We start from the raw sequence: 26,746 nt of genomic DNA, 5'->3' as shown, positions 1-26,746 counted from the left end.
GAGGGGAAGGAGAACCTCCCTCGTCCTGCTGGCCACACTCTTCTTGATGCACCCCAGGATCCCATTGGCTTTCTGGGCACCCAGGGCACACTGCTGGCTCATGGTCACCCTGTCGTCCACCAGGACACCCAGGTCCCTCTCCGCAGAGCTGCTCTCCAGCAGGTCTGTCCCAAGCCTGTACAAGCGTGCAGACATAGCTGTGCTCCGTGCTGGCTCACGTCAGTGACCCCCAGACAACCACAGCCCCAACAGGGAGGTGTCTGAGAACCTGAGACGTGGTCACTCGTAGGAAATCATCCCACCCGACCCCTCGGCGCGCACCCCTCGAGTGCCTCCTCGCCCCTCTTAGCACAGCCCCATCGCTGACCTCGGAGAGGCGGCTCCTCCGCTCGACAGCGCGGGGTTGGGTGGTTCCTCGCCAGCCTGGCCTCGGAGAACATCCCCTGATGCTCAGCCCTGGTCTCATCCCAGCTGGTCCGTTTTCTTCCCCAGGAAACGACGCACCGTTGGCCTCTCGTGATGATGGCTTTCCGGGAGTTCACCTACCACTTCCGAGTAGCGCAGCCTGTGAGTACCAGCAGCTGCTCTGTCTTTCCTCTTGCCCCGGGCTGAGCAGCAACAGGACCGTGGCAGGTTTACAGAATCACAGAAAGTTTGGGGTTGGAAGGGACCTCTGAGGTCCCCCAGCCCAACCCCCTGCCCAAGCAGGGTCACCCAGAGCAGGCTGCACAGCACCGTGTCCAGGTGGGGCTTGAATATCTCCAGAGAAGGAGACTCCACAGCCTCCCTGGGCAGCCTGGGCCAGGGCTCCGTCACCCTCAGAGGGAAGAAGTTCTTCCTCGGGTTCAGCTGGAGCTTCCTCTGCTTCAGTTTGTGCCCGTTGCCCCTTGTCCTGGCGCTGGGCACCACTGGAAAGAGTCTGGCCCCGTCCTCCTGACCCCCACCCTGCAGATATTTAGAGGCATTTCTAAGGTCCCCTCTCAGCCTTCTCTTCTCCAGGCTGAACAAGCCCAGCTCCCTCAGCCTCTCCTCATAGGAGAGATGCTCCAGTCCCCTCCTCATCCTCGTAGCCCTGCGCTGGACTCTCTCCAGCAGCTCCTCATCTTTCTCTTCTCCAGGCTGAACAAGCGGGGAGCAGGGGGGTGATTTCTCTCTGCCTCAGCGTGTATCTGGTGCACAGTTCCCCTGCGGAGCACCCATCCTGCCCCTGTCTGTAAGCTCTTTTTCTCGCTCTCTCCCAGGGCCGAGCCAACTGCAGCACTGCTCCCGAGCAGCTGGGCCACCTTTTCACTGACTATTATTTTCAGTTTTACTGGCTCTGTGAGTGAGTCCTGGCAGCACCAGTGCCCTCTGGTTGGAGAGAGGAGGGAGACTGGTGACACTACACTGGGGAGCCTCCGGAACGCCCTCCTCCGCTAGCCCCCAGCCCCCCCTCGCCCCGTGTCCGGCGTGGGGCTGGTTTGGCCGTGGCTGGTGACGCGGGCACCGAAGCACAGCACACGCAGAACGCAGGACCCACCTAAGCCACAGAAACACAGCCAGCCCCGGCGTATCTCCCGGGCTCACCTCGCACCCCACACCACCCTGAACTCACCTCTCCTTCCTTCACGGGGACGCTCGCGTCCTCCATCGCTTCTCCCTCCCCTTCCAACACTGGATTTGAAAGCACGACACCGGGGACTGGATGTGGACGGGTCTGCCCCAGCCCAGCACGCAGATGGCAGCTCCATCCCGTACTGGGCCAGCGGTCCCCGCCGCGCCGCGTCCGTTCTTCACAACACTGGAATTGCTCGACACTGGAGCCCTTTCCAAGAGCTGGAGCTTGGCCTGGAAAGGGAGGCTGTGCCTGGACGTACTGGAAGTCGTACACTGGAGTTGCTGTTCCTTCTGGCTCCACAGACCCCCGGGGACCCCCGGCCCCGCGAGCGGACTGTCCTCTGTGGGCAACAAGAGAAGGTGCAGCTTCAACGCTAGCCCCGTCTGTCCCCCCTCCTCGCTCTGCCCTAACTTTCACCGTGCCCAGGTCCGGATGGATAAACTCAAGAACCCCTCTAAAGATGCTGCTGAGGCTGTGCCCGGGCCAAACCACGCGTGGGGACACTTGCCACCAACCCACGGGCGAAAAATGACCGTGGGTCACCTGCACGAAGTGTCGTGGGACCCGTCTTCTTCTCATTTGGCAGCAGCGTGCGGCGTGCGTGGAGCTGCCCGGTCGGTCCTCGAGGCGATGCAGCCCCGGCTCTGCCCAGATGCACCAAAGAGAGACCACTGGCAAAGCCCGGCGCAGCGAGGCCGGGTCGCCGGGGGTGCGTGACGTGGCTTCACCGCATCCCCCGCTAGCGGAGCTCTGCCAGGCACCCAAGAGGCTGCTCCTCTCCCACAAGGCAGGGAATGGCAGCGACTGCGGGCCCCTGCTGCCACTGCTCTCGGAAAGCAGTGATGCTGAGCGTATTTGGGGTATTTTACTGTTACAAGTTCTTAACTTGCTAAACTACTGAAGTTTTGGGGGTTTTTTTAAGCCGTATAAAAATGGGTCTCTTAATTCTGTCCCTCTTGAGCTACGCGTGTCTCGCCTAGGAAACCAAAAGGGGCCACTGCCGAGCTCCACGGTAAAGCCGCGGTGCTGGGACCCGTCAGACTGCCTGCCCGGCTGCGCGTCCCCCTCCCCGTCCTGCTCCGGACCCCCCCTTGCTCGAGGAGACGCCCGCCAGCTTCCCGTGTCCGAGACGCGGCGTTTCTCTAGGGGGAACGCCACTCGCCTGTCCTGAGGCACGCTGAAGCTGGCTTCGGAGAAGAGCACGCCTTGCAGCCCCCTCACTGGGCAACTGGAACCAAACTGGTTTGGGGAAACGGCGTCAGGCCCTGGCCGCTGCCTTCTGTTGGCTTCCGCGGAGCCGGGTGCCGCAGTCCCTCCCTTTGCCAGCTGCTGGCCGGGGTGGTTCCAGCACCGAGGAGCCCGTGGCCGTGCCGGAGAAACAAGCTGCAAAGACATGGTTTTCATCCAGACAGAGAGATGGTTCCTGTCACCCAGCGCGTGGGACCCTGCCCGGCCTTCTCCTCCCAGTCCGGGGAGCAGCTTCATCTCCTGTCACCCAGCGCGTGGGACCCTGCCCGGCCTCCTCTCCCCAGTCCGGGGAGCAGCTTCATCTCCTGTCACCCAGCGCGTGGGACCCTGCCCGGCCTCCTCTCCCCAGTCCGGGGAGCAGCTTCATCTCCTGTCACCCATCGCGTGGGACCCTGCCCGGCCTCCTCTCCCCAGTCCGGGGAGCAGCTTCATCTCCTGTCACCCATCGCGTGGGACCCTGCCCGGCCTCCTCTCCCCAGTCCGGGGAGCAGCTTCATCTCCTGTCACCCATCGCGTGGGACCCTGCCTGGCCTTCTCCTCCGAGTCCAGGGAGCAGCTTCATCTCGTGTCACCCATCGCGTGGGACCCTGCCTGGCCTTCTCCTCCCAATCCAGGGAGCAGCTTCATCTCCTGTCACCCATCGCGTGGGACCCTGCCTGGCCTTCTCCTCCCAGTCCAGGGAGCAGCTTCATCTCCTGTCACCCATCGCGTGGGACCCTGCCTGGCCTCCTCTCCCCAGTCCAGGGAGCAGCTTCATCTCCTGTCACCCAGCGCGTGGGACCCTGCCCGGCCTCCTCTCCCCAGTCCGGGGAGCAGCTTCATCTCCTGTCACCCATCGCGTGGGACCCTGCCTGGCCTCCTCTCCCCCCAATCCAGGGAGCAGCTTCATCTCCTGTCACCCATCGCGTGGGACCCTGCCTGGCCTTCTCCTCCCAGTCCAGGGAGCAGCTTCATCTCCTGTCACCCATGCCGTGGGACCCTGCCTGGCCTTCTCCTCCCAGTCCAGGGAGCAGCTTCATCTCCTGTCACCCATGGCGTGGGACCCTGCCTGGCCTCCTCTCCCCAGTCCAGGGAGCAGCTTCACCTCCTGTCACCCATCGCGTGGGACCCTGCCCAGCCTTCTCCTCCCAGTCCAGGGAGCAGCTTCATCTCCTGTCACCCATCGCGTGGGACCCTGCCTGGCCTCCTCTCCCCAGTCCGGGGAGCAGCTTCACCTCCTGTCACCCATCTCAGAACTTTCTGAGCTTGTCCCAGCAGAGCAGCCAGAGCATCTGCCACCAAAGGACCTGGCTCTTTATTTGTAGGGCAGTTTCAGGTCAGGTCTTCCTTCCCGCTGCACACCTACGGGCAGCAAACACCTAACTACACCTTGGCGATGCTCTCCAGTTACTAAAGTGCACTGAAGCCTGGGCAGGCAGGAACCCGAGGGCGAGCAGGGAGGCCCGGGCAGCCAAGGAGCCAAGCCAGGGGACTGCCCTGAAGAAAGCTAGAGGTCCCAGGGCTTGGGATGGGTCAGCTCCGCGCTCTGGATTCCCTGCTTCTGCCTGCGGCTGGGGAGGAAACCCTCGGACGCAGCGCTCTTCCCTCACCCCACCCCAAGCTTTTTCGCTTGGCCTTAAACTGGGAAGTTACTTTCTTGGCAGCTTTTATTCTCCGCTTGGCAATCAGTGGCCCGGGCTGGCAAGTCCTCATCGAGGTGAGTGAAGCCACGCGCTCTTCGACGGCTGCGCAGCCGAGCGGTGGCCTGCTCCGAGCCGCTGTTTCCCCTTGCGCTGGCGAGCTGGGGCTGAAGCGTGTTCCTTTCACCCCTGGAGAGGTGACGGGCGGCGTGGCGAGGGCCGGCGCTGCCCAAGGTCACCAGCACCCAGCCACCGCCTCGCCGGTGGGCCTGGCTGAGCTCAGACCCACGAGCGCATCGCACGCCGCCGCGGGGAAAGCCGCTCCTGGGGCCGGGGGGGAATCAAGCAATCACTAGAAACGTGGCCCGAGGGAGATGGAGTCTCTCGGGTGTCCCTGCCACGGAGGGGTATGAGGGCCCCCTGCAAACCAAGTGCCTAAGGGCTACAGGAACATCCCTAGTGCCTTTTTCTGCTCCCAGGACAGCACGAGGGAACAGCCTAAAATGCTCCGTGCTGCAAAAATGGTGGCAGGTTAGCATCAGAACGGAGATGAGGCAACACCTGAAGCGCAAAGGCCGGCCCTTGCCCCACGTTTCGCAGCGGAGCAGCACCGGGCTGAGAGGAGAGGGAGCCAGAATGCAGGTTTTAGCATCTTATATCCCAAATCCCATCTGTTGCCTTAAAGTAGATCACAAAGCGCGTGCCGGTTCCACCAGCGAGGCAGAACCGAGCTCAGCAGGGTCTTGTTGTTATTAAAGGGTCACAGGATTGCTTCAGGGCCTGCAGAAACGGCTGTCGGCGTAGCCTCCCCCCACCCCCCCATCCCCAATCAGTAACGAGGGAGTTAACAATCAGTCGGGCCTTTCCCCGCGGGTGCAGCCCGGGCCGAACCCTCTCCTCCTGCGGCAACGCTCGCCAAAGCTCGGCCGTGGCGGAGTTTGTTTCAAAAAGCAAATTTTCACCAACGTTCTGTCCTACCGTTAGAGCTTAAAGCCTGTAAATAGAGACGACGCCACCACTGCAAGAATTAAGAAAAAAAAAAAAACAACAAAAAAAACAAGTAAAGCACTAATTTGTTCGGTTTAAACGTTGCTGTCACAGCTTTAATCACTGTATATTGCCAGCGAGTTTGTAGAGTTGCGTTCTTAGCAGGTATTATTGATTATCGGTTTTTATTTGTGGGGAACAAGCGTGGTTTCCCTCCTTTCTTTCCGGTTTATATTTATATTTTGCTGAATTTGAGTGCCGAGTCTCCGGTTTCCCCACTTTTTTTTTTTTTTGTTTGGCTTATTTAGACTTTGTTTTATGCTGGAGGTAAATATGCCCGTATAAATAAATATATAAATACTGCTTTGTATCCAAGGTCGGCTCCCGGCGCATTCCTCCCTTGCTATGAAATCAGTCTGACAGCTGTAAAACCGCTTCCTGAAAGACAGAGGAACCCCGGGGTCATTAATTAGCAGGAGGCCCCAGGCATGTCCCGTCAGGGGGTCCCGGCCACGGAGCGTGCTTTGCAAAAGGTACAAAAAAACAGAAATAAAGAGCTCTCACTGCTCACACCTTCAGAGGTCGGAGCGTCCACAGAGGGAAAGCTTCCCTCCCAAGCAGCAAACGAGCGCTTTCAACCTGCAAGCTACCTGCCAAACTTCTGCCTTTGCGATCCAGTCGCTGTGAAAGCTGGGCTACAGATCCAAAACCGCCTGTAAAAATATAGTTATGGATGCCACAAACTCCTCTTCTCTAGGCGAGGCCGTTAATTGACCGCTAATTAATCCCCCACAAGGTTATTCTGTCCCCTACTTCTCAAGCGTGCCTCCCAGGCCCTCGCTTCCCACCAGGCAAGCAGGATTCTCGCCGTGCGTCCGAGGAGCCCCACCAGCGCATCACCCGGGAACGCTGTCTCACCCAGGGCAGACGGTCCGGCCACCTGGCGCCTCCGGAGCACGGAGCCTGGCCCAAGAGCGGGACCGGGCGTTCCCGTCGGCTCCGTTCCCGGCACAGGAGAGCCCCAGCGCGCGCTGCTGGGGGTCAGTGAAGCACCTCGGGGCAGTCCCTGCCTCTCCACTGAGCCACCAAGCTGCTGGCTCGGGATGGGAACGGGCAGAGCCCTCTGGAAAAAGAGCGATGGGACACACCGATAACGAACACTGAGGGATATAAAAGCAGGAAGAAGCGGGAAGTGCTTATTTTCTGGAGTCTGGCTGCACCGAAACGCTTCTGGGCACACACAGCTCTGCGACCGACACGGGGCGCATCCCGAGGATCTTTGTGCCGATACCGAAACGGGTTGGAAAAGCTGGGTGAAAAAAGAAAAGGTATCTAAAAGACAAAGCAGGAGACCAAAGGCGGGTGCATCACGGGGCCGGTTTTATTCAGGTTTGGTTTGTCGGGCTGGCGGGAGCACAGTCCGTGCCCGAGACGGGCTTCGTTGTTGAAGTACAAAAGAAATACAAAAAGAGCTTCTGCAGGGCTTCCCACCTAGACCCGAAGGAGAGAGGGAGGCCGGTGAGGCAGCGTTCCGCACCGGGCTCCGCTGCCATCCCAGCCCCAGAGCAAAGGCCAAGCCGGGCACAGGCAGTCCCTCGCTGCCTGGAAGCGGGGGGCCGCAGGTTCTGCCTGCAGTTCGCTCTCCAGCTAAACCCACTCGACGGTGCAGCTGCCGGGCTCCCACTGGGCTGAGGGCACAGCTTTGGGGCACTCTGCCTATATCCCCCCCCAGAAAAGCAGCTTTTTCTAAAAAACAGCTGGCGCAGGGGTGCATTTCCACCCCCCCTGAACACTTACAGCTGCGGGGCAGCGACGAGGCGGCACCGGCGCTCCTCCGCCCGGGCCTCAGACGTAGATACCGACCCACAGCAGGAGGAAGAGGACGCCGAAGCCCATGAAGAGCGAGGCCACCAGCGAGATCAGCAGCTCCTTGTAGATGTCCCGCGTGTACTTGGTAGAAGTCACCTCGTAGCTGCGGGCCCACGGGTTAAGGCGGTAACGGAGGCGGAGGAAGGTGAGGGGACCCCCCGTCCGCCCGCCCCCCGGCTCCCGCCCCGGGGATACACGAAGAACCAGGCGGTGAAGAACATGCCGATGGCCAGCAGCACCACGGTCAGGTGCGGGAAGACAGCCGGGTTCACCGGGCTGGTGTATCTGCTCATGGCCTCCAGCTCCTGCGGGGACGCGGCGGCGGTGAGCGGCACCGCCGGGAAACGGGACGTGGCCTGGGCCTGCCCCTGCCTGCGGACCAGTCCCCGGCCCCAGCCCCTGCCCACGGCCCACGGCCCAGTCTCCCAGTCCCCCTGGCCCCCAGTCTCCCGGTCTCCCGGTCCCTCGGTCCCCCGGCCCAGTCCCCGGTCTCGGCCCCCGGCCCAGTCCCCAATCCCTCCCCAAGGCCCCCCGGCCCTCACCATGCCGCCGCCGTCCCGCTCCCCGCCCCGACACGTCTCCCTCCGCTCCCGCCGCCGCCGGAAACGGAAGTGGAGAGCGGGGCATGCCGGGACGGGTGGGCGGGGCCAGCGGGAGCAGCTCGCTATTGGCTGTTCCGGCTCCCGGCAGGCGTTGCGGCAGGAGCGCGGGAGCGAGCTGCGGGGTAATGGCGGCTGAGGCGGGACGGGGGGGGATAATGGCGGCTGGAGAGGCTGGGGGGGGCCCGGGGGGAGGGATAATGGCGGCTGGAGAAGCCGAGGCGGGCTCGGGGGGGGGATAATGGCGGCTGGAGAGGCCGAGGGAGGCCCGGGGGGAGGGTAATGGCGGCTGGAGAAGCCGGTGGAGGCCCGGGAGGGGGATTATGGCGGCTGGAGAGGCTGAGGCGGGCCTGGGGGGGAATAATGGCGGCTGGAGCGGGCTCGGGGGGGGATAATGGCGGCTGGAAAGGCTGAGGCGGGTATCTGCGGGCCTGGAGAGGCCACAGCGGGAAGGGGGGGGAGGATAACGGTGAGGTTGTATCGAGGAGAGAGCGATAACGGCAGGCCCTGAGAGCTGGGGGAGGGGGGGATCCTCGGGCGGCAGAGGCTAAGGCGGGAAGAGGTGGGCGATGGAAGGGGTAATGGCGTGCTGGGGGGGCGGAAAGCGGGGCTGACGGCAGCCCTGGGGAGCCTGCAGCAGGGAGAAGGAATAGCAGGGAGGGGGGAATGGGGGCTGGAGGCATGATGGGGAGAGGCTGAGGTAGGAAGGGGGGTGACAGTGTGGGGAGGCTGAGGTGGGGGCAGGATGGTGGGTAGGGGGAGAACGGTGGGCCGGGGGAGGCTGAGGCTGGAAGCGGGGTGATGGCAGCCAGTGGGGTGATGGTTTGCAGGGGAGGCAGCTTTGATCCCCCCTGCTTAGGGGGTGCAGCAGCCCCACAGCCCAGCTGTCAACCCATAGCTGCCCCCGGCACCGTGTGCATGCAGAGGCTGTTCCCAAAGTCCCCTTTTCCACTCCCAATGTCCCCTTTTCCGTTCCCCAGGATGGGAATCCATGGCCTGGCCAAGCTCATCGCCGACGTGGCTCCTGGTGCCATCCGGGAGAACGACATCAAGTCTTACTTCGGCCGGAAGGTCGCTATCGACGCCTCCATGAGCATCTACCAGTTCCTGATCGCCGTGCGGCAGGGAGCCGAGGTCCTGCAGAACGAGGAGGGCGAGACCACGAGCCACCTGATGGGCATGTTCTACCGGACCATCCGCATGGTGGAGAACGGGATCAAACCGGTTTACGTCTTCGACGGCAAGCCCCCGCAGCTGAAATCGGGGGAGCTGGCGAAGCGGACGGAGCGCCGGGCCGAGGCCGAGAAACACCTGCAGGAGGCTCAGGAAGCCGGAGAAGAGAACAACATTGAGAAGTACAGCAAGAGGCTGGTCAAGGTGACCCAGCAGCACACCGACGAGTGCAAGAAGTTGCTGACGCTGATGGGCATCCCCTACGTGGAGGCGCCGGGGGAGGCCGAAGCCAGCTGCGCTACCTTGGTGAAGGCTGGGAAGGTCTACGCCGCTGCCACGGAGGATATGGATTGCCTGACCTTTGGCAGTCCCGTCCTGATGCGGCACCTCACTGCCAGCGAGACGAAGAAGCTGCCCATCCAGGAGTTCCACCTGAACCGTATTCTGCAGGACCTACAGCTGACCTGGGAGCAGTTTGTGGATCTGTGTATCCTCCTGGGCTGCGACTACTGCGAGAGCATCCGCGGCATCGGGCCCAAGCGCGCTGTCGATCTCATCAGGGAGCACAAAACCATCGAGAGGATCGTTCAGCAGCTAGACACCAAGAAGTACCCCCTGCCTGAGAACTGGTTGCACAAAGAGGCCCAGAAGCTCTTTCTAGAGCCTGACGTCGTCAACCCCGACGCCGTCGAGCTGAAGTGGACCGAGCCGAACGAAGAGCAGCTCGTCCAGTTCATGTGCGGGGAGAAGCAGTTCAACGAAGAGCGGATCCGCAACGGGGTCAAGCGGCTGAGCAAGAGCCGGCAGGGCAGCACGCAGGGCCGGCTGGACGACTTCTTCAAGGTGACAGGCTCCATCACCTCGGCCAAGCGCAAGGAGCCCGAGACCAAGGGGTCAGCAAAGAAGAAAGCCAAGACCAGCACCGCCGCGGCCGCGAAGGCCAAGAAGGGGAAATAGCCAGACTGGCCGACCGCAGCCCCCTGCGACTGGTTTTTGGGCTCGGCCAGGGATTTTAGGCTAACGACAAACGGTCAGCGTTCTGTCCTGCGTGTCGGCGCTCGGAAGGATGCTGCTGCGGCGCTTCCCAGCGAGGCTAGGTTAGTGAAGGTTAGTGAACCAGACCAGCGTCTTCCCGTGCAGCGGTGGTAACGTGTGAGGAGAGGAGCGAGCGGAACCAGCCGCCGCGGGGTGGGGGTGGGGGGAACAGGGGGGCTGCGTCCTGCAGTTCAGCCGCGGCGTTTGTCGGTTTGAGGGTTTAGGGGGAGGAGTTTTGGCTGGTCACAGTCACCCTCTCTGGTTTAAGAAGTTAAAGGTTGAATAGGTAGAGCGAGCTGGGTGCAGATGACCGAGGGATTGCTGCCTGGCTGGAGCTGGAGGAGAAGCTGGAGAGGTGTGAGCTGGAAGCAGGCTGGAGCTGGGGAGGAGACTGGAAATAACGAGGTAAACGCCTCCCTTTAACGAGGGCTGGGTACAGGTTCTTTCTTCCCTTCTTGTGGTCACTTTTCTGTGTTTAGAAAGAAAAATCCAAAGTTGTAATCCCAATTCCAGCCAAGGTCTGGCCCGCTGTTAGTGGATAAACCGAGGACGCGCTGAGCTGAGGGTGCAGCTCTCCGAGCTGGGATTTTGCTGCTGGGTTCTGTTTTGTGTTCGTAAAGAAAAACGTCGAGAAGCCTAGAAGGGAAGCCTGCTCACTCGCTGGTTCCATGAGGCATCCTTCCGCGCTGTACACGCAGAGGCAGGGCCCAGGCTAAAGAAAAAAGAGAGCGCTTTTTTTTTTTTCCTCCTCTTATTTTATTCTGTATTTTGTGTAGTCTTTTGCTTGTCAAAGCGATGTGCTGGGGTTTGTTTTCAGAATAAAATTTGTACACAACTACAGTGTTTGTCATTCTCTGGAGAGGTGGCTGAAACCTTGTTGCCAAAGGCTGCACGGGTGAAGAAAACTCCCAGTTTTAGAGGGAAACCTCTTGGTGACAGCAGCCAACAAGTCGAGCACAGGCCTGAATGCAGCAGATCTGAGTTGGAAGCGTTTGGTTATCAAAGATCTGCAGGTCAGCTCTCCGCCAAGCTGTGAAATAGGAAGCTGGGCTGGTTTCACAGGGGAATTCCACTAATATTGCTTCAAAGAAAAAAAAAATCCTCATTTTTAAGCCACCTCAGAAATTTTCTGAAACTTGGCGTGAAGGAGAGCGGCAGGGGGTGGGTGGGGAGGGGCACCCAACACGTGGGAGCAGTGGACTCATATCGGGTGCCTCTCAGGGCTGAGCCTGAACATCTCCAGCGTGGGGCCTGGGGGTTTGGCGAGGGGCAGCCGTGGCCGGTGTGCTTGGAGATCGACGCCCGCGCTCTCCGCAAGCGTCCCCGCCGCGTGTCCCGTCACGTCGCTTGCAGAACAGCAAAAGCCAGCAAAGCACTGCAGGGAAAATCAGGTTTTCAAATCAGTGCGGACGGTGATGTGTTCTCACCCGGTGTATTTCTGTGTTTAACAGGGCTGCTCTGTGCGCATTTGTGCTTCCAGCCCTGAGCCCTTGTCACCTCTTGCCACTCTGAGCCACAAGCTTTCTTCCTTCAGCTGGAAAAATGGGCTCAGGCAGGTTAAGCACCTTCTGACCATCCCTTCTCTTGTGTTTCTAATGGGGAGGTGGAGCCCAGGCTGAGTTCTCTGTGCCGCTTTCCCAGGAGGCTTCACCGGGCAGCTTAGCGTGGAAGTCTGGCTCTTCTGGGAGGTTTCGGTGCCCATCACATCCCACTCCCTCTGTCCTCCTCCCTCCACCCCCTGTTACCTTCTGTCCAGACTGACTTGGTCACCAGGGCACGTTACCCCTGCGCTGTCACACCACCTGGCAGGCTGGACTACTGGTGTGGCACCTAGATATGGCATGGAGTAGGCTGGCTGGTATATTATATGGTAGTCGACTGTGTATCCTAGTAGTGTGTAGCCTGTCTTTGAGTTTCAGATGATGATGAAGATGCCTTTGGAAACGTTTAGTGTGTGCAGAAAGCTCTTGGTGAAAACACAAATACGAATTTCCTATGACGTTGCTGAAACTTCTGTTATCCTGAGCATCTCTGCCAGGGTGCTCTGCTCACCTGGTGGTCGTGGTGGCTCGGACATTTTGTCTGCTCAGACTGAATCGTGTTATTTCATTTCAGAATGCAGTATGGGGAAAAAAAAAAACCTTGTGCTGTGTTGTCTTGGTCTGTATTCTCTTAAGTGTTTCAATCCGCAGTTTGTCCTAACAGGAGCTGCTTTGTTAAATATTCCTGCTTTGTCTGTGAATATCTTCGTTGTGACCACGTGGAAAGGTACAGTGAAATTGTTTCATGGTGAGGGAAGGAAAGATGGTTTTAAAAAAAAAATTAATATTTGAAAGTAAGAGCCAGGAAAATGCTTATAGTGAGGAAATAAACTTGAAAACCAGGAAAAAAACCTGCAGACTGACTGTCTTCAGCCTGACCCCGGTGTCTGGGGCTGGGTGCTGAGCCCATCCTGCCCGCTGCTTACTGGCCTGAACAGGACTTAGGTCATCACGTTATGTATCGTGTTATTATATATAAATTGTTCTGGGAATGAGACAGAAACGATGAAACAGCTCCAAGAAAGCTTAACTGCCTTTTCACATACTTTTGGTTGGCTTAAAGGAACCACATTAGAGCTTGCTGCCTACCCTGTGTCAAGGGATGCACTAAGAAAGCAACTTTTAAGCAAATCTAATTTTTCTAATGAACCTCAGGTAAGGTACAGGCGTGGTTACAGAAACACAGCTTGGCCTTCGGACGCTTGGCTCGTGCTGTGCCGCTGAAGTGCGCGTTACGCTTTGTACCTGGGGCTGGAAGTGCCTCTGCTCTGCCTCCATGGTTCTCCTTGGGGTGCCCTCTGCAGGGCGCAGCTGCCCTGGTGATCTCCAGGCGTGGAAGCCATCAGCTGGAGAAATCAGATTTGTCTAAGTCCAAGCCGTGAAAAACACATGCAGGGAGGGCAAGCGGTGTGTGTGCACGCCTGGCTTTGGCTACATCCCTCACGCCTGAGTAGCAGTGAAGCTCTGAACTACGCAGTCCGAGCAGCAGGATAAATTCCGACGCCTGGCACCCCATCAGGCGTTGCTTAGCACGCTCTTGTGGTTTCTGCTTTCCAGCTGTGGCTCGGGTGAAAACCCCCCCTCCACACGGCGCCGAGCAGAGACGGGCTGACGAGCCTCGTGCGGGTAGCTGGGGGGGCCGGGACCCGAGCCCAAAGTTTTCCCAGACTCTTCTGAGAGTTTCTAATGATCCCCTCTGCAGCGAAGCTCTGCTCAGCGAAGATTTACTGCAGGGATTTTATCGCTGAGGGCCAAAGAAGTAAACAAACCCCGAAGGTGCCCCCGCCGCGCGAGCCCGTGGGGACGGCGTCATCGCCTGCTGGGCTCTAAAGGCCGGGCCATGCTGCCGCTCGCGGACGGAGCTGCGGCCGCGCTCGGTCTCGCTCCACGTGTCACATCCACCGACAGCCGCTCCCCTCCTCCTGCAGCCTCAGAGCGATTCGAAGGAGGGAGGGAAAACATCGCGCTGCTTTCTGCCCGGAGTCCAGGAGTCGATGCGCACGTGTGGGCTGCGAAGTGCGGGGAGATGCGGCCGCGTGGTGGGTGAGTCCGCGGTGTCACGCGGGAGGGAGGACGGCAGGCGCCGGCTGCAGGCGCCGAGCGAGATTAAACCCCACCGCCTTCGAGCTGGCCAGCTCACCGACTCAGAGCAGAAGCTCTTTAGCAGAATACACCTGGGCTGTGTATTTTCCACATATCTGAATTTCTGGGTGTTATCTGCAGGCTTTCTAAGTAAGCGTCGCCATCTTACTGCGATAAAACCTCTCGGGGAACATTTGAGAAGCCGCTCTTCTGCCCGGAGCCGTGCGGGGAAGACGAGAGCAGGGCTGTGCTGCACTGACAGACCCATGGCCTGGGGGCGTTACGCAGGGCTCAGCCCCTGAGGAAATCCACAAGATTTTTCTCTAGGAAGAATTAAAATATTACACAGAGCGGGGAGCAGCCTTCTGCTGCCGAGCGAGCCCTCCCTTGCAGAGGGAGAAGTCCCAGCAGCGGGGCTGGGTCCTTGATGGATTTTTGCATATAAGGATGCTCGAGTGTTCCGTCTGAACATGAGGAAGAACTTCTTCCCTCTGAGGGTGACGGAGCACTGGAACAGGCTGCCCAGGGAGGTTGTGGAGTCTCCTTCTCTGGAGATATTCAAGCCCCGCCTGGACAAGATCCTGTGCAGCCTACTATAGGTGACCCTGCTTCGGCAGGGGGTTGGACTAGATGACCCACAGAGGTCCCTTCCAACCCCTACTATTCTGTGATTCTGTGATTCTGTGATTCTCCAAAAATGCTCATTTAGTGGAAGGGAAAAGCAGCCTCAGCCAAAAACCTAGAAATACCCCGCCCGCTATTTCTGGTGTGTGGGAACCCCACAAATCCTTGTTGTGTGAGGGAAAAGTAAGAATCCGGTTTTGTACCAGAAAAGCGGAGCGCGGCGATGTGTCTCAAACGCGAGATGAGCTGATGGGAAGCGCTAAAACCCGGGAGGCAGATGAAGGAACACGCTTGCTGATGAAGGAACACGCTCGCTGATGAAGGAACATGCTCACCAGTGAAGGAACACGCTTGCTGATGAAGGAACACGCTCGCTGATGAAGGAACACGCTCGCTGATGAAGGAACACGCTCGCTGATGAAGGAACACGCTCACCAGTGAAGGAACACGCTTGCTGATGAAGGAACACGCTTGCTGATGAAGGAACACGCTCACCGATGAAGGAACACGCTCACCGATGAAGGAACACGCTCACCGATGAAGGAACACACTCACCAGTGAAGGAACACGCTTGCTGATGAAGGAACACGCTCACCAGTGAAGGAACACGCTTGCTGATGAAGGAACACGCTCACCAGTGAAGGAACACGCTCGCTGATGAAGGAACACGCTCACCAGTGAAGGAACACGCTCACCAAAGCCCGGTGCGTGAGCGGAGCTGCCAGGCATCGCCCCGGGACGGCGTGCTGCGAGAGAAACAGCCTCTGGGTACCGCAAGCACCGTTGAAAGCCAGGAGACGGCCGAGCATCCGGCCTCTCTCCTTGCTGGAGGGGGGGAATTGCGGGGATGCTCCGTGTGGAAGAGGTTTTACGGATGCGGTGGCACGCGGGTTTGCCTTGTGTAGCTCCAGCTCAGCTCCTCTCTCCCTGCAATCCATCTCGGGTACCGCGCCATCGCCTGCCCGCCGCGTAGGTCGCGTGCTTTTCACTCCTGGGCTTTTTTCCTTCCGTTTTCCCTTCGAAACAAAGACGCCCGCTGCAGCTGGTCACGCCAACGCTGTCGTTCCGTGGTAGCAGCACCGCTGTTTATACCAGAAGCGGGTCCTTCAGGCGCACGAGGGATTCACCCGCTAGAAAGAGGGGGGGGTCATTGGGGCTGGAGGGGCTTGGAGAGGAAAAATACCGTGTGCGTGGTTGGAAAATGAAGGCACCACTTTTCTCTCTGCTTTGCGGAGCCTGCTGAGAAGTGAGGAGCTTTTTTTCTTTCTCCTCCGCTCCGGAACTCCGATGAATGTGGCTGACAGTTTTAATTACAGACATAACGCATGCTGCACGGCTCATTTCTCAGCCTCACAACTGTAAGGAGCAGCCTGGAAACACCTGCCTGCCTTCCTGAGTGGAGAAAAAAGTGTAAATAACAATAATAGAGCTGGAGCAGAGGCAAAAACGGAGTGTAACAAAGCCCTGTTGCGTGAGGGTTTGCAGCGCCGGGGGGAACGTTCCCCTCCGTGCTGGAACCTGGCTGAGATTTATCAAAGGGGCAGCCCAGCGAGAGCAGGGGACCTGGGAGGGGGGTTCCCATCCCAGGCTGCCGAGGGACCCTCGTGAGTCGCTGGCAGCTCGCTTGGGGTGTGGGTGGGGGGAGCTGGGGGTGCAGTGACGCTGAGCGGAGAGGGCACGGGGGGGACTTGGGGTTCCCGGGGTGGTCACAGCTCACCTGCGTCCAGTCTGCTCATGGGGAAAACAAAATGTATTCCCCCTTTCTGCCTCCTGTTCTAACAAAACCAGGTGAGAAGCTGAAAAATTCTTCACCACTTCTCTAGTTTTCAAATAATTCAATACTGGGGATTCCTTTTTAAAAGGAAAAAAACCTGATTTTTTTGATTCAGCCTCAAAGCAGTGAGGACAAAATGCGGTTTCTGAAAGGTTTGGGATGGGTTGCTCTGCCTGCGGGGTTTGCTGAAGACCTGAGCAGGGTTAGGTGCTCTCAAGCATCAAGCTTTGTGCTTTTACTGAGCAGCCTAAGGGAGTACTTGCTGGTGGTGGCATCGTCCCGCTGCTCTTTCCCATGTCACTCTGTCCCTCCTCCTGCCAACAGGCACATGGCTGCGCAGCACGGCGATACGGCTCCGGGCAACCGCACCGCGGTCACCCACTTCGTCCTCCTAGGACTGACGAGTGAGCCCAAGCTGCGGACTCCTCTCTTCCTCATCGTCTTCACGATTTATCTCCTCACCCTGATGGGCAACGCTGGGCTGATCACCTTGATCAAGGCAACCCCCCGGCTGCACACTCCCATGTACTTCTTCCTCTGCAACCTGTCGGTTGTTGACCTTTGCTACTCCTCCGTCTTCTCTCCAAAGCTGCTTGCTTGCTTCTTGGCGGAGCAGAAGACCATTTCGTACTCTGCCTGCTTTGCCCAGCATTTCTTTTTCCTTGTCTTCGTGACCACAGAGGTGCTCTTGCTGGCCGTGATGGCATACGACCGCTACGTAGCCATCTGCCACCCGCTGCTCTACACCGTCGCTATGCCCAAGAGGGTCTGCCTTCGGCTGGTGGCCGGCTCGTACGTCGGGGGGCTTTTGAACTCACTAATCCAAACGTGTTGCTTGCTACCATTGCCTTTCTGCGGCCCCAATGTCATCAACCATTACTTCTGCGACACCAACCCTCTGCTGAAGCTCTCCTGCTCCCACGACCGCCTCAATGAGCTTTTGCTTGTAACCTTCAACGGGACCATTTCCATGTCCGTGCTCCTCCTCATCATCATCTCGTACGTGTCCATCCTCTTCTCCATCCTAAGGATTAGGTCCAGCCAAGGAAGGCGCAAAGCCTTCTCCACCTGCACCTCCCACCTCCTGACCGTTGCCGCCTTCTACGTGCCGGCGGGGCTGAGCCACATGCAGCCGGCCTCCAAGTACTCGCTGGAGGTGGAGAAGGTCACCGCCGTGTTTTACACCCTGATGGTCCCTATGCTCAACCCTCTGATCTACAGCTTGAGGAACAAGGAGGTCAAGGACGCGCTTAGGAGAGCCACAAACCAGATTTTTGCAAGCTGCCTGGTGACCAAACTGACCCCAACCAGCTGACGAAGCTCCCGCTGCTTCCCCGCTGATGTCGGCTGGAGGAGGAGGAGGAGGAGGAGGAGCCGCATGTGTTTGCAGAAGCAGGTACAGCGAATTGTGAGCGTGCTTTAAAATCTGCAGAGGCTCAATGTTACCAAGCATCCTGCCATGATAAACCTTTCCTTGTCATCTCTCAGGTTTTTTCTGAAATGATGTAATAGCATAGGAGGTGGTAGAAAAGCTCGTGAGGGATTTCCCTCTTGAGCTTGGCTCCTGAAGTTGCACTGATTCAAGCGGTGATCCCTCCAGAGGCAAGTTCAAGGAGGACTGGAGGCTCTTGGGGAGGTGTATCCAAAAATAAACCCTCACTTTGGGCTAACTACAAGAAAAATGAATCTCATTTGCTTCCAGGTGGACAGGCCATGGAAAGTAAGGATAGGGAAGAGAAGAGAAGACCGCTGAGCTGGCAGGGGATTCCAGAAGTGGGTCAGGAAGGTGCGAAATCCTCAAGTGACCAGACCATCACAGCCTGGAGGCAACACAGCGGCTGCAACGGGACCTCCTCCTGCCCAGCTCCCCGGTGTTCCCCTCCCTGGGGAACAAACGCTGTGGCTCCTCTCTGCCGTGCTCAGCCTCCCGCGGGGATCCCATCCTGCCCCTTGCTCCCTACGGCTGCGGGACGTCGAGCTCCATGGGACAGAACGGGCTTCGTCTGACCTGCACCGGCTGCCTGCTTTAGGAGGAGAAGCAGCAGCCAGCACTGGTATTTCGCCCTGCTAGCAAGGAGTTGGCATGGTTGAATAGCTAGCTATGGAGAAGTATTTCTCCCTCCCCTATTTTCTTGTCATGAGGTGGTTATAAATAATATTTCCCCTTCCCATCTGCTCCTTCCCCAGGAGAGCTGAGAAGGTGCCACCGAGAGCTGCTGCAGAACCTCACGCTCCTCAGAGCGGAGACAACCGACTGCAGCCTGGTAGGGACCTTGAGCAGGGAGAGCTGGGACAGCAGGTCTCCAGAGAGGGAAGAAGGGGGGGTCATTTGTCACTTCATGTTCGTTTGCATATGGCTGCAGCCGGATGAGCCCAGGCGTTGTTTTTTTCCATAGCGAACATAAAAGATAAATACTCCTGGCATGATTTCTTTTAGGTGGCCACGGAAGTCATGAGCGAAGTGCACCTGCTGTACTGTTATACCAATACACCAAACTATTTCTTTTTTTCTCAGATGTAAAAATCTGCATTTGGATACCTAATACAGAGGAAAATAAAATCCACCTGGAGCATGTGGCTGAGCAGGGGCTGTTGTCCTTAAGAGGCAGCCACAGGGAAAAGCAAGGGGGGAGATCTTTACCTTTCATCAGAGCTTGCTTTATCCTCAGCCTGGCCGGGTTTGCTTTGCTTTAGGAGTTATCCGTGCTCTTCGCGTGATGCCAGGTGGCTCAGGGAGCAGCGAGGACCAGTTGCTCCCTAAGGGAAGGCGAACTGGGAGCCAAAGAGCGGCCACGACGCAGAGCACGGTCCTGTGGCACCCGAGCAGAGCAGCAGCTCCTGTCGGTGGGGAAACCAAGGGCCAAATTCAAGCCAGGAAAGCTGAAGACCAGGACCAGGACCAGGACCAGGACCAGGACCAGGACCAGGACCAGGACCAGGACCAGGACCAGGACCAGGACCAAGCACAGCTACAGCACAGCTCTGGAAGGGGTTCAAAACCCAGAGCAGAGCTTAAATAGTGCCCGGGGTGGAGGGTGTGGGTGGAGGCCCCAGGTGATGCCGGCCATGGCAATTAGGGTGGTTGCACTCCCTGATGTCTCAGGGAGGGGGGGAACTGGATTTTGGCCCCACCCAGTGCCCTAAACCCAGCCGCAGCACCGCATCCAGCCTGCTCCCACGTGTTAACGGTTCTCCTCCCTCTCAAGTTACGCAGAATAAAGGGCTTCTGTTGCCACCTGCTCCATCTCTCAGGGAGTTTGTCCAAATGCCTCTGCTTTTTGTGAAAGCACCATCAGAAATTTGACTAAAAGCTTTATCGTATTTCACTTCAGGCCACTTTAAAGCTGGCTTTTACCGGTTGCCGTTGCATTCATTCATTATTCATCATGGTTCTTTTAAGCAGATCACGGTTTACAAAGACGCTTTTTTTTAAAACATACAATTTATTCGCTTTGTCGTTACACAAGCTACGTGTTCTTCCAGAAATCACATCGTTCATTAAACATAAAAGGCAGATCTCGATTAAATGTTAAAAAACCCTTTTCTCCACTGTTTTCTTTAGAGCATCTTCCGCCTCCGCCGCGCGGTGGCCCAGAGCGGAGCTGTAGCTCGGTCAGTCTGACACACAGAGCGTGGACCTCTTACTGGTCAGCCAGGGAAAGAGTAGCAGATACAAAGGCAACGCGTCCCCGTGTCCCCATTTAGAGCAGGGCGGCCGCAAACAGAGCGGCCGATGCTCTCTCTCAACGCCCTCCCTCCAGGGGAAGGCAGGAAGGAGGAAAAGGGAGACTGACAAATTTAATATTAAAGCAGCTTTACCAATAACACTAATAATGCTAATAATCTCAACAAGAAGAGAAATAAGGCAAAAAATACAAAACCAATACGGAGTTTCACAGAGCTGGGTAGCCGAAACCGGAGCACCCGGGAGGATTTTGGCTGGGACACACTGCTGGCAACGTGCGAACGTGTTGTGCCCACGACAAGTCGTTAGCACGGCCCCGGGTCCAACGCCGTGGCTTTGGGTGCTCGGATGGTTCTATACATTGCTCAGAAATGGCATCCAAGGTCAGAGCCGGACCCTGACCTGGAGGGGATAATCATACCCCTCTTGTCCAGGACACGCTGCAGCTCTCCGAGGGTCGCTGGCTTCAGCAGAGCCTCAGTTCTTCAATCTCCTTTGGGAAAAATGAGTGCCAAGCAGGCAACGGAAACACCGGTGATGGTTTCCCTCCGGTTTGAGCGTCCTTCTTGCGGGCAGTATTTTCATTTAACACAATTTAAACACAAAGCATGGTGGTACTGTTCCAGTTTTGCTAGGAAAGCCCTGACAGTTGTTCTGGTTGATCAATGAAGGCTCACACCATGATTACAGAATCACAGAATCACAGAATCACAGAATAGTAGGGGTTGGAAGGGACCTCTGTGGGTCATCTAGTCCAATCCCCTGCCGAAGCAGGGTCACCCAGAGCAGGCTGCACAGGACCTTGTCCAGGCGGGTCTTGAATATCTCCAGAGAAGGAGACTCCACAACCTCCCTGGGCAGCCTGTTCCAGTGCTCCGTCACCCTCAGAGGGAAGAAGTTCTTCCTCATGTTCAGATGGAACTTCCTGTGCCTCAGTTTGTGCCCATTGCCCCTTGTCCTGTCACTGGGCACCACTGAAAAGAGCTTGGCCCCATCCTTCTGACACCCACCCTTCAGATATTTGTAGGCATTTATAAGGTCCCCTCGCAGCCTTCTCTTCTTCGGGCTGAACAAGCCCAGTTCCCTCAACCTCTCCTCGGAGGAGAGATGTTCCAGTCCCCTCACCATCCTCGTAGCCCTTAACATCAACTGAAGCCGTTTGAAGAGAAGGATTCGTTATTCTGCCTCTCCAGACCCTGTACTTCTGTGTGAGCTCCTTGCCTGTAAGCAGACCACTCATGACCAAGAACACGCATTCCTGCATCACCCCCAAGCACCGGAGAGCTGCAGATGCCTTTTCAAAGCCTGGATAGACGCGGCAGCAGCTTTCGCACCCACAGCCTCCTCAGGGCCCCCGTCACCTCCTTGTTCCTCAGGCTGTAGATGAGGGGGTTGAGCGTGGGGGTGAGGATGGTGTAGCACGCCGAAACCAGCTTTGCCTCCTCCCACGAGGACGCCTTGCGAGGCTGGACGTAGGCGAGCATCCCCGGCCCGTAGAAGACGGTGACAGCAGCCAGGTGGGAGGTGCAGGTCGAGAAAGCTTTAAGCCTTCCCCCGGCCAAAGGGATCTGCAGGATGGCGTGGACGATGCAGGCGTAGGAAGCCAGGATCACCAGGACAGAGCCCACGATGCTGACCCCGGCGTTGGAAGCCAGGAGAGTCTCGTTCATGTGGGCATCGGAGCAGGAGAGCTGCAGGAGGGTGGGCAGCTCGCAGAAGAAGTGGTTGATGCTCCTGGCTCGGCAGAAGGCCAGCCTCCCCGCCGGGACGGTGTGCACCAGGGAGGTGAGGAAGCCCACGGCGTACACCAGCACCATCATGCCGTGGCAACGCGCCCTGGACATGGTGGTGGCATAGAGCAGCGGCGTGCACACAGCCACGTATCGGTCGTAAGCCATCACCCCCAGGAGGAGGCCCTCGCAGACGATCAGAGCGAGGAAACAATAAATCTGGGCAAAGCAACCCAGAAAAGAGATGTGGCTTCCCCCCAGCAGGAAGGTCTCCAGCGCCTTGGGGACGACAGTGGTGGAAAGACAAAAATCGATGAAAGATAAGTGGGTCAGGAAGAAATACATGGGGGTGTGGAGCTGGGGGTCGGCGTTGATCAGCAGGATCATCACCAGGTTCCCCAGCACCGCCAACACGTACAGGGATAAGGAAATGGTGAACGTGGTGGGTTGTCGCTCCCGGGCGTCAGAGAAGCCCAAGAGGATGAAGCCGGATGAAACAGAGAGGTTTTCTCCATCCATCATTTCTATTAATTAGGTGAATTTGCGTAGAAATAAAATGAAGCAGTGAAATAAATCCCTAAGAGAGGATTACTGTGGAAACATCGGGGTTTAATCCATAAAGTAAATGCAATAGAAAATGGTGTGGTTTTTTAGAAAAATAGAAGGCAACGATCTCTCTGCCTCTAACCCAAGTTTCGCAGTCAGAGGCAGAGATAATTACACACTCGGATATTGAAAGAGAATAATTCTGCCATGATTTATATGCATTGCACTAATGATACACGAAGAAATATCAAACTGTTTATTCGATTGTAAAAAGTCAAAGAAACGCCTTCCAAAATGCGGAAAACAGATTCTCCCCACTCATTTCTGGGAATTTTGAGGGTTTCTTTTCCTTTTTTTTTTTAAATTCAGGCTCGATCAGGGCATTTCAGTGGCCTCGTTAGTGCTGGCGCAGCCTTTCCATCACGAAACAAAGCTGTGCACTTGGAATTGTTTGCGTGGGGTTTTTTTATTTCTAAATTTATCTGCTTTTGCAGAAAAACCCCTGCGTGTGCTGGGGGTGGAGCGGTGGCATTGGCTCCGGCACAGCTTTGCCGTGACTGCAGTGAGTGTCCTATCACCGACTCCAATATCCACCTAAGGGTGGTTAAAATATATTTTATATATATAAACCAAAGGTTTTAAAGCCTCAGCTTGGATACTCCCATCTCCCCCACTCAGCCCCTCTGCAGCTCAATGATCTGATGGAAAATCTACCTACGGATGTCTGCATCGCAGCCGAAATGTCCCTGGATCAGCCGTAGACGGGGTGGGGAGATGGTTTTCTTTTTGAAGCAACCCTTCCAGCCCCTGCTATGAACTTGGGCTCGCCCCGTGGAAGCTCCTGAAGACCACGGCTGGGCTTCCTTTAGCTGCAGCTGCACCGGTGCATCCCGGCCGCGAAACAGCACCCGCTCCCCCAAAACAGGCTGAATTCAAAGCACGGGAAGGCTGAGGTGAGTGTGGAGGGTAAGGAAGTCCCAGCACCACTCAGTTCACTCTGCTGACCTCAGATCTTCTTGGTCAGCATCGCTTGGTAACAGAGACGTAGTCGTAGCTCCGTCTGGAAGACTGGAACCCGGGAAGCAGGAGCGTCTCTGCACCGGCAGCGCCTTCGCCACTGGGATTCAGTGGGTTGTGAGCTGGAGGTGGACGTTCCACCCCGTGGAGACAACCTGACCTCCAGCCCTGGAGAGGACAATCATGCCTTAAACAGCTTCAAGGCTATGAAAGTGCTAAATATTTTAAAATATTTAAATATTAAATTATTTAAAATAATAAAAATGTTTAAAATCATGCCAAGTACAGACGGAGCTGCTTGTGAGCACGAGCCCGTGCTGCAGGGCTTCACCCAGCAGAAACTTCTGTCCTGAAGCTTCTGCTCATCCCAACAGGGCTGCAGGAAGCTGGCTGCTGTTCAGCCGTCTGAACAGATCAGAAGCATTCATTGGGCTTCGTTTGGTGGTTGGTTTAGGTTTGCCAACTGACCATTCGAATGCAGAAATTAAAAAAAAGCAATTACAACTGTGACATGAAATTTAAAAAATAAAATCTACTGCTTATAACTTCCCACATCAGGTCCAGCTGCCACAAAAAGGGACTGGTGAACAACTGGAAACATCAAACCCCTTTTTACCTGCTCGGTGGAGAGGAAAGGTGTTGGGAGACGCGGCGCCGGCAGCTCCCGGAGAAGCCCGTCCAATGGGGCGAAGCCGTGGTGGGAGGGGAGATGCTTGGTGGCGGGGCTGGCGGAGGGGTTTTATCCCAGGTGAAGCCTTACCTCAGATGTTTGTGAAGCCGCTCTCCCTCGGGACCCTCCTCCCGCTGACAATTATTTTGACCTGCTCAGCAAAACCCCCTGGCGATTTTGCCTCCCCCAAAAGAACCTTTCTGGCTGCACCAACACCTCCAAGGCCAGCTCTCCTGCAGGGACCTGCCCAGGCTGCCCGTGCCACCACCTGGTCTTGCAGAAAGACAAGTCCAGGGCAGCTGGCTTTCATTTCTCCAATTGTCACAAACGTCTCCATTTTGGTCTTTCGCCGAGGAAGCCCTCCGCTGCCGTCAGGGAAAGCTGATGGATCATCCGGTGTTGCCTTGCAGGGTGCTGGGAACAAACCCAACGGAGCAGCGTGAATGGTTTGAGCGTGGCTGTGGGGAGTCCCCTCCAGCAGACGTATTTATTTCCACGCGCTTTACTGGCGTCTGCCCAACGCACTCGGCGCTTGCTCAAAAGCATTGTTTCACGCTGTTGCTTTGACGATATGGCAGCACGAACTCGGATTTGCCAGTTTTATTCTGGTGAATCCTGAGTTTCTGAGAAACCCTGATGAATTCTGATGAGCTCCTGAAAGCTTCTGCTAGATGAAGAGACATCATGAAACCCTTAGATCAAAAATTAAAGGATAACTTTGTCCCCAGACATTTAGAAAACACAAAGGATGGGGCAGACAAAAGAGAATACCAAGGAGTGGGGAAGCAAGATGGAGAAGTATATAGATATATATGTATATAATATATAGATGGCTTTAGATGTTTTTAACGTAGATTCATTTTTCTGCTGGAAGGCACCAGACTAGAAGTCCTAGAGATGCACTGGAGGTGGGTAGAAAAGGATTTCCCCGTGTTTTTTAATTTCTTGCTTCCACATTTGGTACGGGGCTAAAACCAAAGCTTATGAGTGGGAAAAGCAACACAACAGAGGGGGGAAAAAATAACCCTCACTCAACTTTAGGACAAAAAAAAAGATATATCAAAGATTATTTAAAAAAAAAACACATGGAAGGCAAAATAATCCACTCTTGTTAAAGGTCCCACCTGCCTGGGCAGGGTGTGTGTCTGCAGGGTGAATCACAGAGCTTGAAGTCCCAGATCCAACAGCTCGGTACTGAGCTTGCTCCGTCTCCTTTGTGAGGCGACCCCGGCCACCGGGACCTTGGCTGTTCGGGGGGAAGGAAGACCCAAAATCCCCCCTCCCACTGGCACCCTGGCCCTTCTCATGCCTGGTTAAATTCACGGCAGAGCAGAAGCTCAGCTGTGCCTTGTCCCCCTTTACCAGGAGTGCTTCGATGACCAGCGCACCGTCACGGCACTACTTCACATGGCCTTACTTTGTGGTCTGGAGCTAAAACTCCTGGAAAAATCAGCTAGCATCCTCCCGACGCCAGGAACATCACCAGAGGACACTCGTTAACATAAAACCTGAGCAGTCAGACACCGGCTTGTTCGATGTCAGCACGGCAAAGCCACCACCTGCATTCTCCATTTTGCTCTCTGAAGCCTGGAATGAAATTTATTATTTTTAAATGATACTAAAATAATAAATAATATTTGTTGCAAGTCATATGTAAAGAACATTTACTCTGGATGAGAACTTTCTGCCCAATACATGGTCACTGTCAGGTCTCAGGCTACAGCCAGGAAAGTCCCATCCCACCTAGCGCAGGAAGTAGCCTTGGTTGAAGAAGAAACGAGTTTTCCAGGTGTCCTGCTTCCAGGTGCCTTTGGAAGGTGTAGTATCTAACCCTCCTTCTTGAAGGTGCAATATCTAACCTTGCTCACCGTGGCAGGCAGCCTCTCCTTTCAGCTGACCAGGAACCGTGAATGGACAAGGAGGAGAGGACTCTACCTTTTGCTTTCCTCATGGCGTTCTTCATGTCCGTGTTTCTCAGGCTGTAGATGAGCGGGTTCAGCATGGGGACTGCAATGGCATACAGCACGGAGACCACCTTGTCGTGCTCCAAGGAGTGCCTGGAGCCAGGGCACAGATACGTGAAGAGGGAGCTGCCATAGTACAAAGCGATGGAGACCAAGTGAGAGGCACAGGTGGAGAAGGCTTTGTGCCGACTGGCCACGGAGCGCATCCGCAAGACAGTGGAGAGGACCAACAAGTAGGAGATGAGGATGAAGACTGTGGTGCTAAGCACGTTGAAGCCCACCACGGCAGAAACCATCACCTTGTTGACATGGGTGTCAGAGCAGGAGAGGGCTAGCAGCGGTGGTCCGTCACAGAAGAAGTGATTGATCCGCCTGGACTGGCAGAACGGGAGACGAAATATGGAAACCGTGTGTATGGTGGAGCTGATCGCACCAGCTAAGTAGGCACCAGCCAACATCCCACTGCAAAGCCTCTGGGACATGACCACAGAGTAGAGCAGGGGGTTACAAATGGCCATGTAGCGGTCGTAAGCCATGGCAGCCAGCACGTAGCACTCGGCGGTGGCACAGGTCGCGAAGGAGAAGAGCTGAGCAGCACACCTAGCGAAGGAGATCACCTTCTTCTCCACTAAAAAATTCCACAGGGTTTGAGGGATGATGGTGGAGGAGTAGCAGATGTCCAGGAGAGACAAGTGGCTTAGGAAGAAGTACATGGGGGTGTGTAGAAACGAATCGATTCTGATTAGTATAATTACACCCAGATTTCCAATTAGGCTGACCACGTAGATGGCAAGGAAGAGGACAAAGCACATCACCTGCAGGTCTTCTCGCTTTGTGAAGCCCAGGAGAACAAACTCGGACGCAGATGTAGAATTCTCTTCAACCATACTGAGTAGGTAAGCGGTTGAGCTGCTGCGCGTCTTTCAAATGGGAACGCTTAGTGGCATCTGTCAATCATGTGAAGAAGGTCAATTTGCTCCTATCAA

The 26,746-nt window shown here is 56.4% G+C and overlaps 6 protein-coding genes across 12 annotated transcripts in view; 3 read left to right on the top strand and 3 right to left on the bottom strand.

Moving 5' to 3' along the window:
• The window catches only part of MYRF (myelin regulatory factor), a 75,489-nt gene extending 72,737 nt beyond the window's left edge, over positions 1-2,752 (top strand). For all 6 annotated transcript variants that reach the window (XM_075425060.1, XM_075425059.1, XM_075425056.1 and 3 more), the window contains 2 exons: positions 493-567; positions 1,242-2,752. In XM_075425060.1, coding sequence (XP_075281175.1) covers positions 493-567; positions 1,242-1,328 — 162 coding nt within the window. In that variant the 3' untranslated portion in view covers positions 1,329-2,752. The remainder of the gene's footprint in view (positions 1-492; positions 568-1,241) is intronic.
• Positions 2,753-5,809: 3,057 nt separating this feature from the next.
• Positions 5,810-7,996, bottom strand: TMEM258 (transmembrane protein 258). Of its 2 annotated transcripts, none has more exons than XM_075425064.1 (4): positions 7,863-7,996; positions 7,516-7,625; positions 7,249-7,423; positions 5,810-5,889 (listed from the first exon to the last, which is right to left on the bottom strand). In XM_075425064.1, the coding sequence occupies exons 1-3, from the start codon at positions 7,863-7,865 to the stop codon at positions 7,297-7,299; spliced, it is 240 nt and encodes a 79-aa protein (XP_075281179.1). In that variant the 5' UTR covers positions 7,866-7,996; the 3' UTR covers positions 5,810-5,889; positions 7,249-7,296. The 2 variants fall into 2 exon arrangements, with proteins under 2 accessions (XP_075281179.1, XP_075281178.1); XM_075425063.1 differs by lacking the exon at positions 5,810-5,889 and adding an exon at positions 6,810-6,942.
• Positions 7,980-10,287, top strand: FEN1 (flap structure-specific endonuclease 1). Its single transcript, XM_075425062.1, has 2 exons — positions 7,980-8,044; positions 8,900-10,287. The coding sequence occupies exon 2, from the start codon at positions 8,901-8,903 to the stop codon at positions 10,047-10,049; it is 1,149 nt and encodes a 382-aa protein (XP_075281177.1). The 5' UTR covers positions 7,980-8,044; position 8,900; the 3' UTR covers positions 10,050-10,287.
• Positions 10,288-11,328: 1,041 nt separating this feature from the next.
• Positions 11,329-22,082, bottom strand: LOC104334319 (olfactory receptor 5J3). Its single transcript, XM_009939924.2, has 3 exons — positions 21,172-22,082; positions 11,701-11,772; positions 11,329-11,473 (listed from the first exon to the last, which is right to left on the bottom strand). The coding sequence occupies exons 1-3, from the start codon at positions 22,080-22,082 to the stop codon at positions 11,329-11,331; spliced, it is 1,128 nt and encodes a 375-aa protein (XP_009938226.2).
• LOC104334320 (olfactory receptor 5J3) lies at positions 16,477-17,463 on the top strand. The gene has a single exon (XM_009939925.2). It carries the CDS (start codon positions 16,477-16,479, stop codon positions 17,461-17,463), a length of 987 nt encoding a protein of 328 aa, XP_009938227.2.
• A 737-nt stretch (positions 22,083-22,819) lies between the features above and the next one.
• LOC104334318 (olfactory receptor 8U3) lies at positions 22,820-26,647 on the bottom strand. Its single transcript, XM_075427102.1, has 5 exons — positions 25,665-26,647; positions 24,921-25,105; positions 24,382-24,463; positions 23,743-23,851; positions 22,820-23,035 (listed from the first exon to the last, which is right to left on the bottom strand). The coding sequence occupies exons 1-5, from the start codon at positions 26,645-26,647 to the stop codon at positions 22,820-22,822; spliced, it is 1,575 nt and encodes a 524-aa protein (XP_075283217.1).
• Between the last annotated feature and the right edge of the window lie 99 nt (positions 26,648-26,746).

Source organism: Opisthocomus hoazin, chromosome 7 (genome assembly GCF_030867145.1).
Source record: "Opisthocomus hoazin isolate bOpiHoa1 chromosome 7, bOpiHoa1.hap1, whole genome shotgun sequence".
NCBI classification, from domain to species: domain Eukaryota; kingdom Metazoa; phylum Chordata; class Aves; order Opisthocomiformes; family Opisthocomidae; genus Opisthocomus; species Opisthocomus hoazin.
The sequence above is the reverse complement of the archived record's forward strand: the minus strand, read 5'-3'. Positions and strand labels throughout refer to the sequence as shown.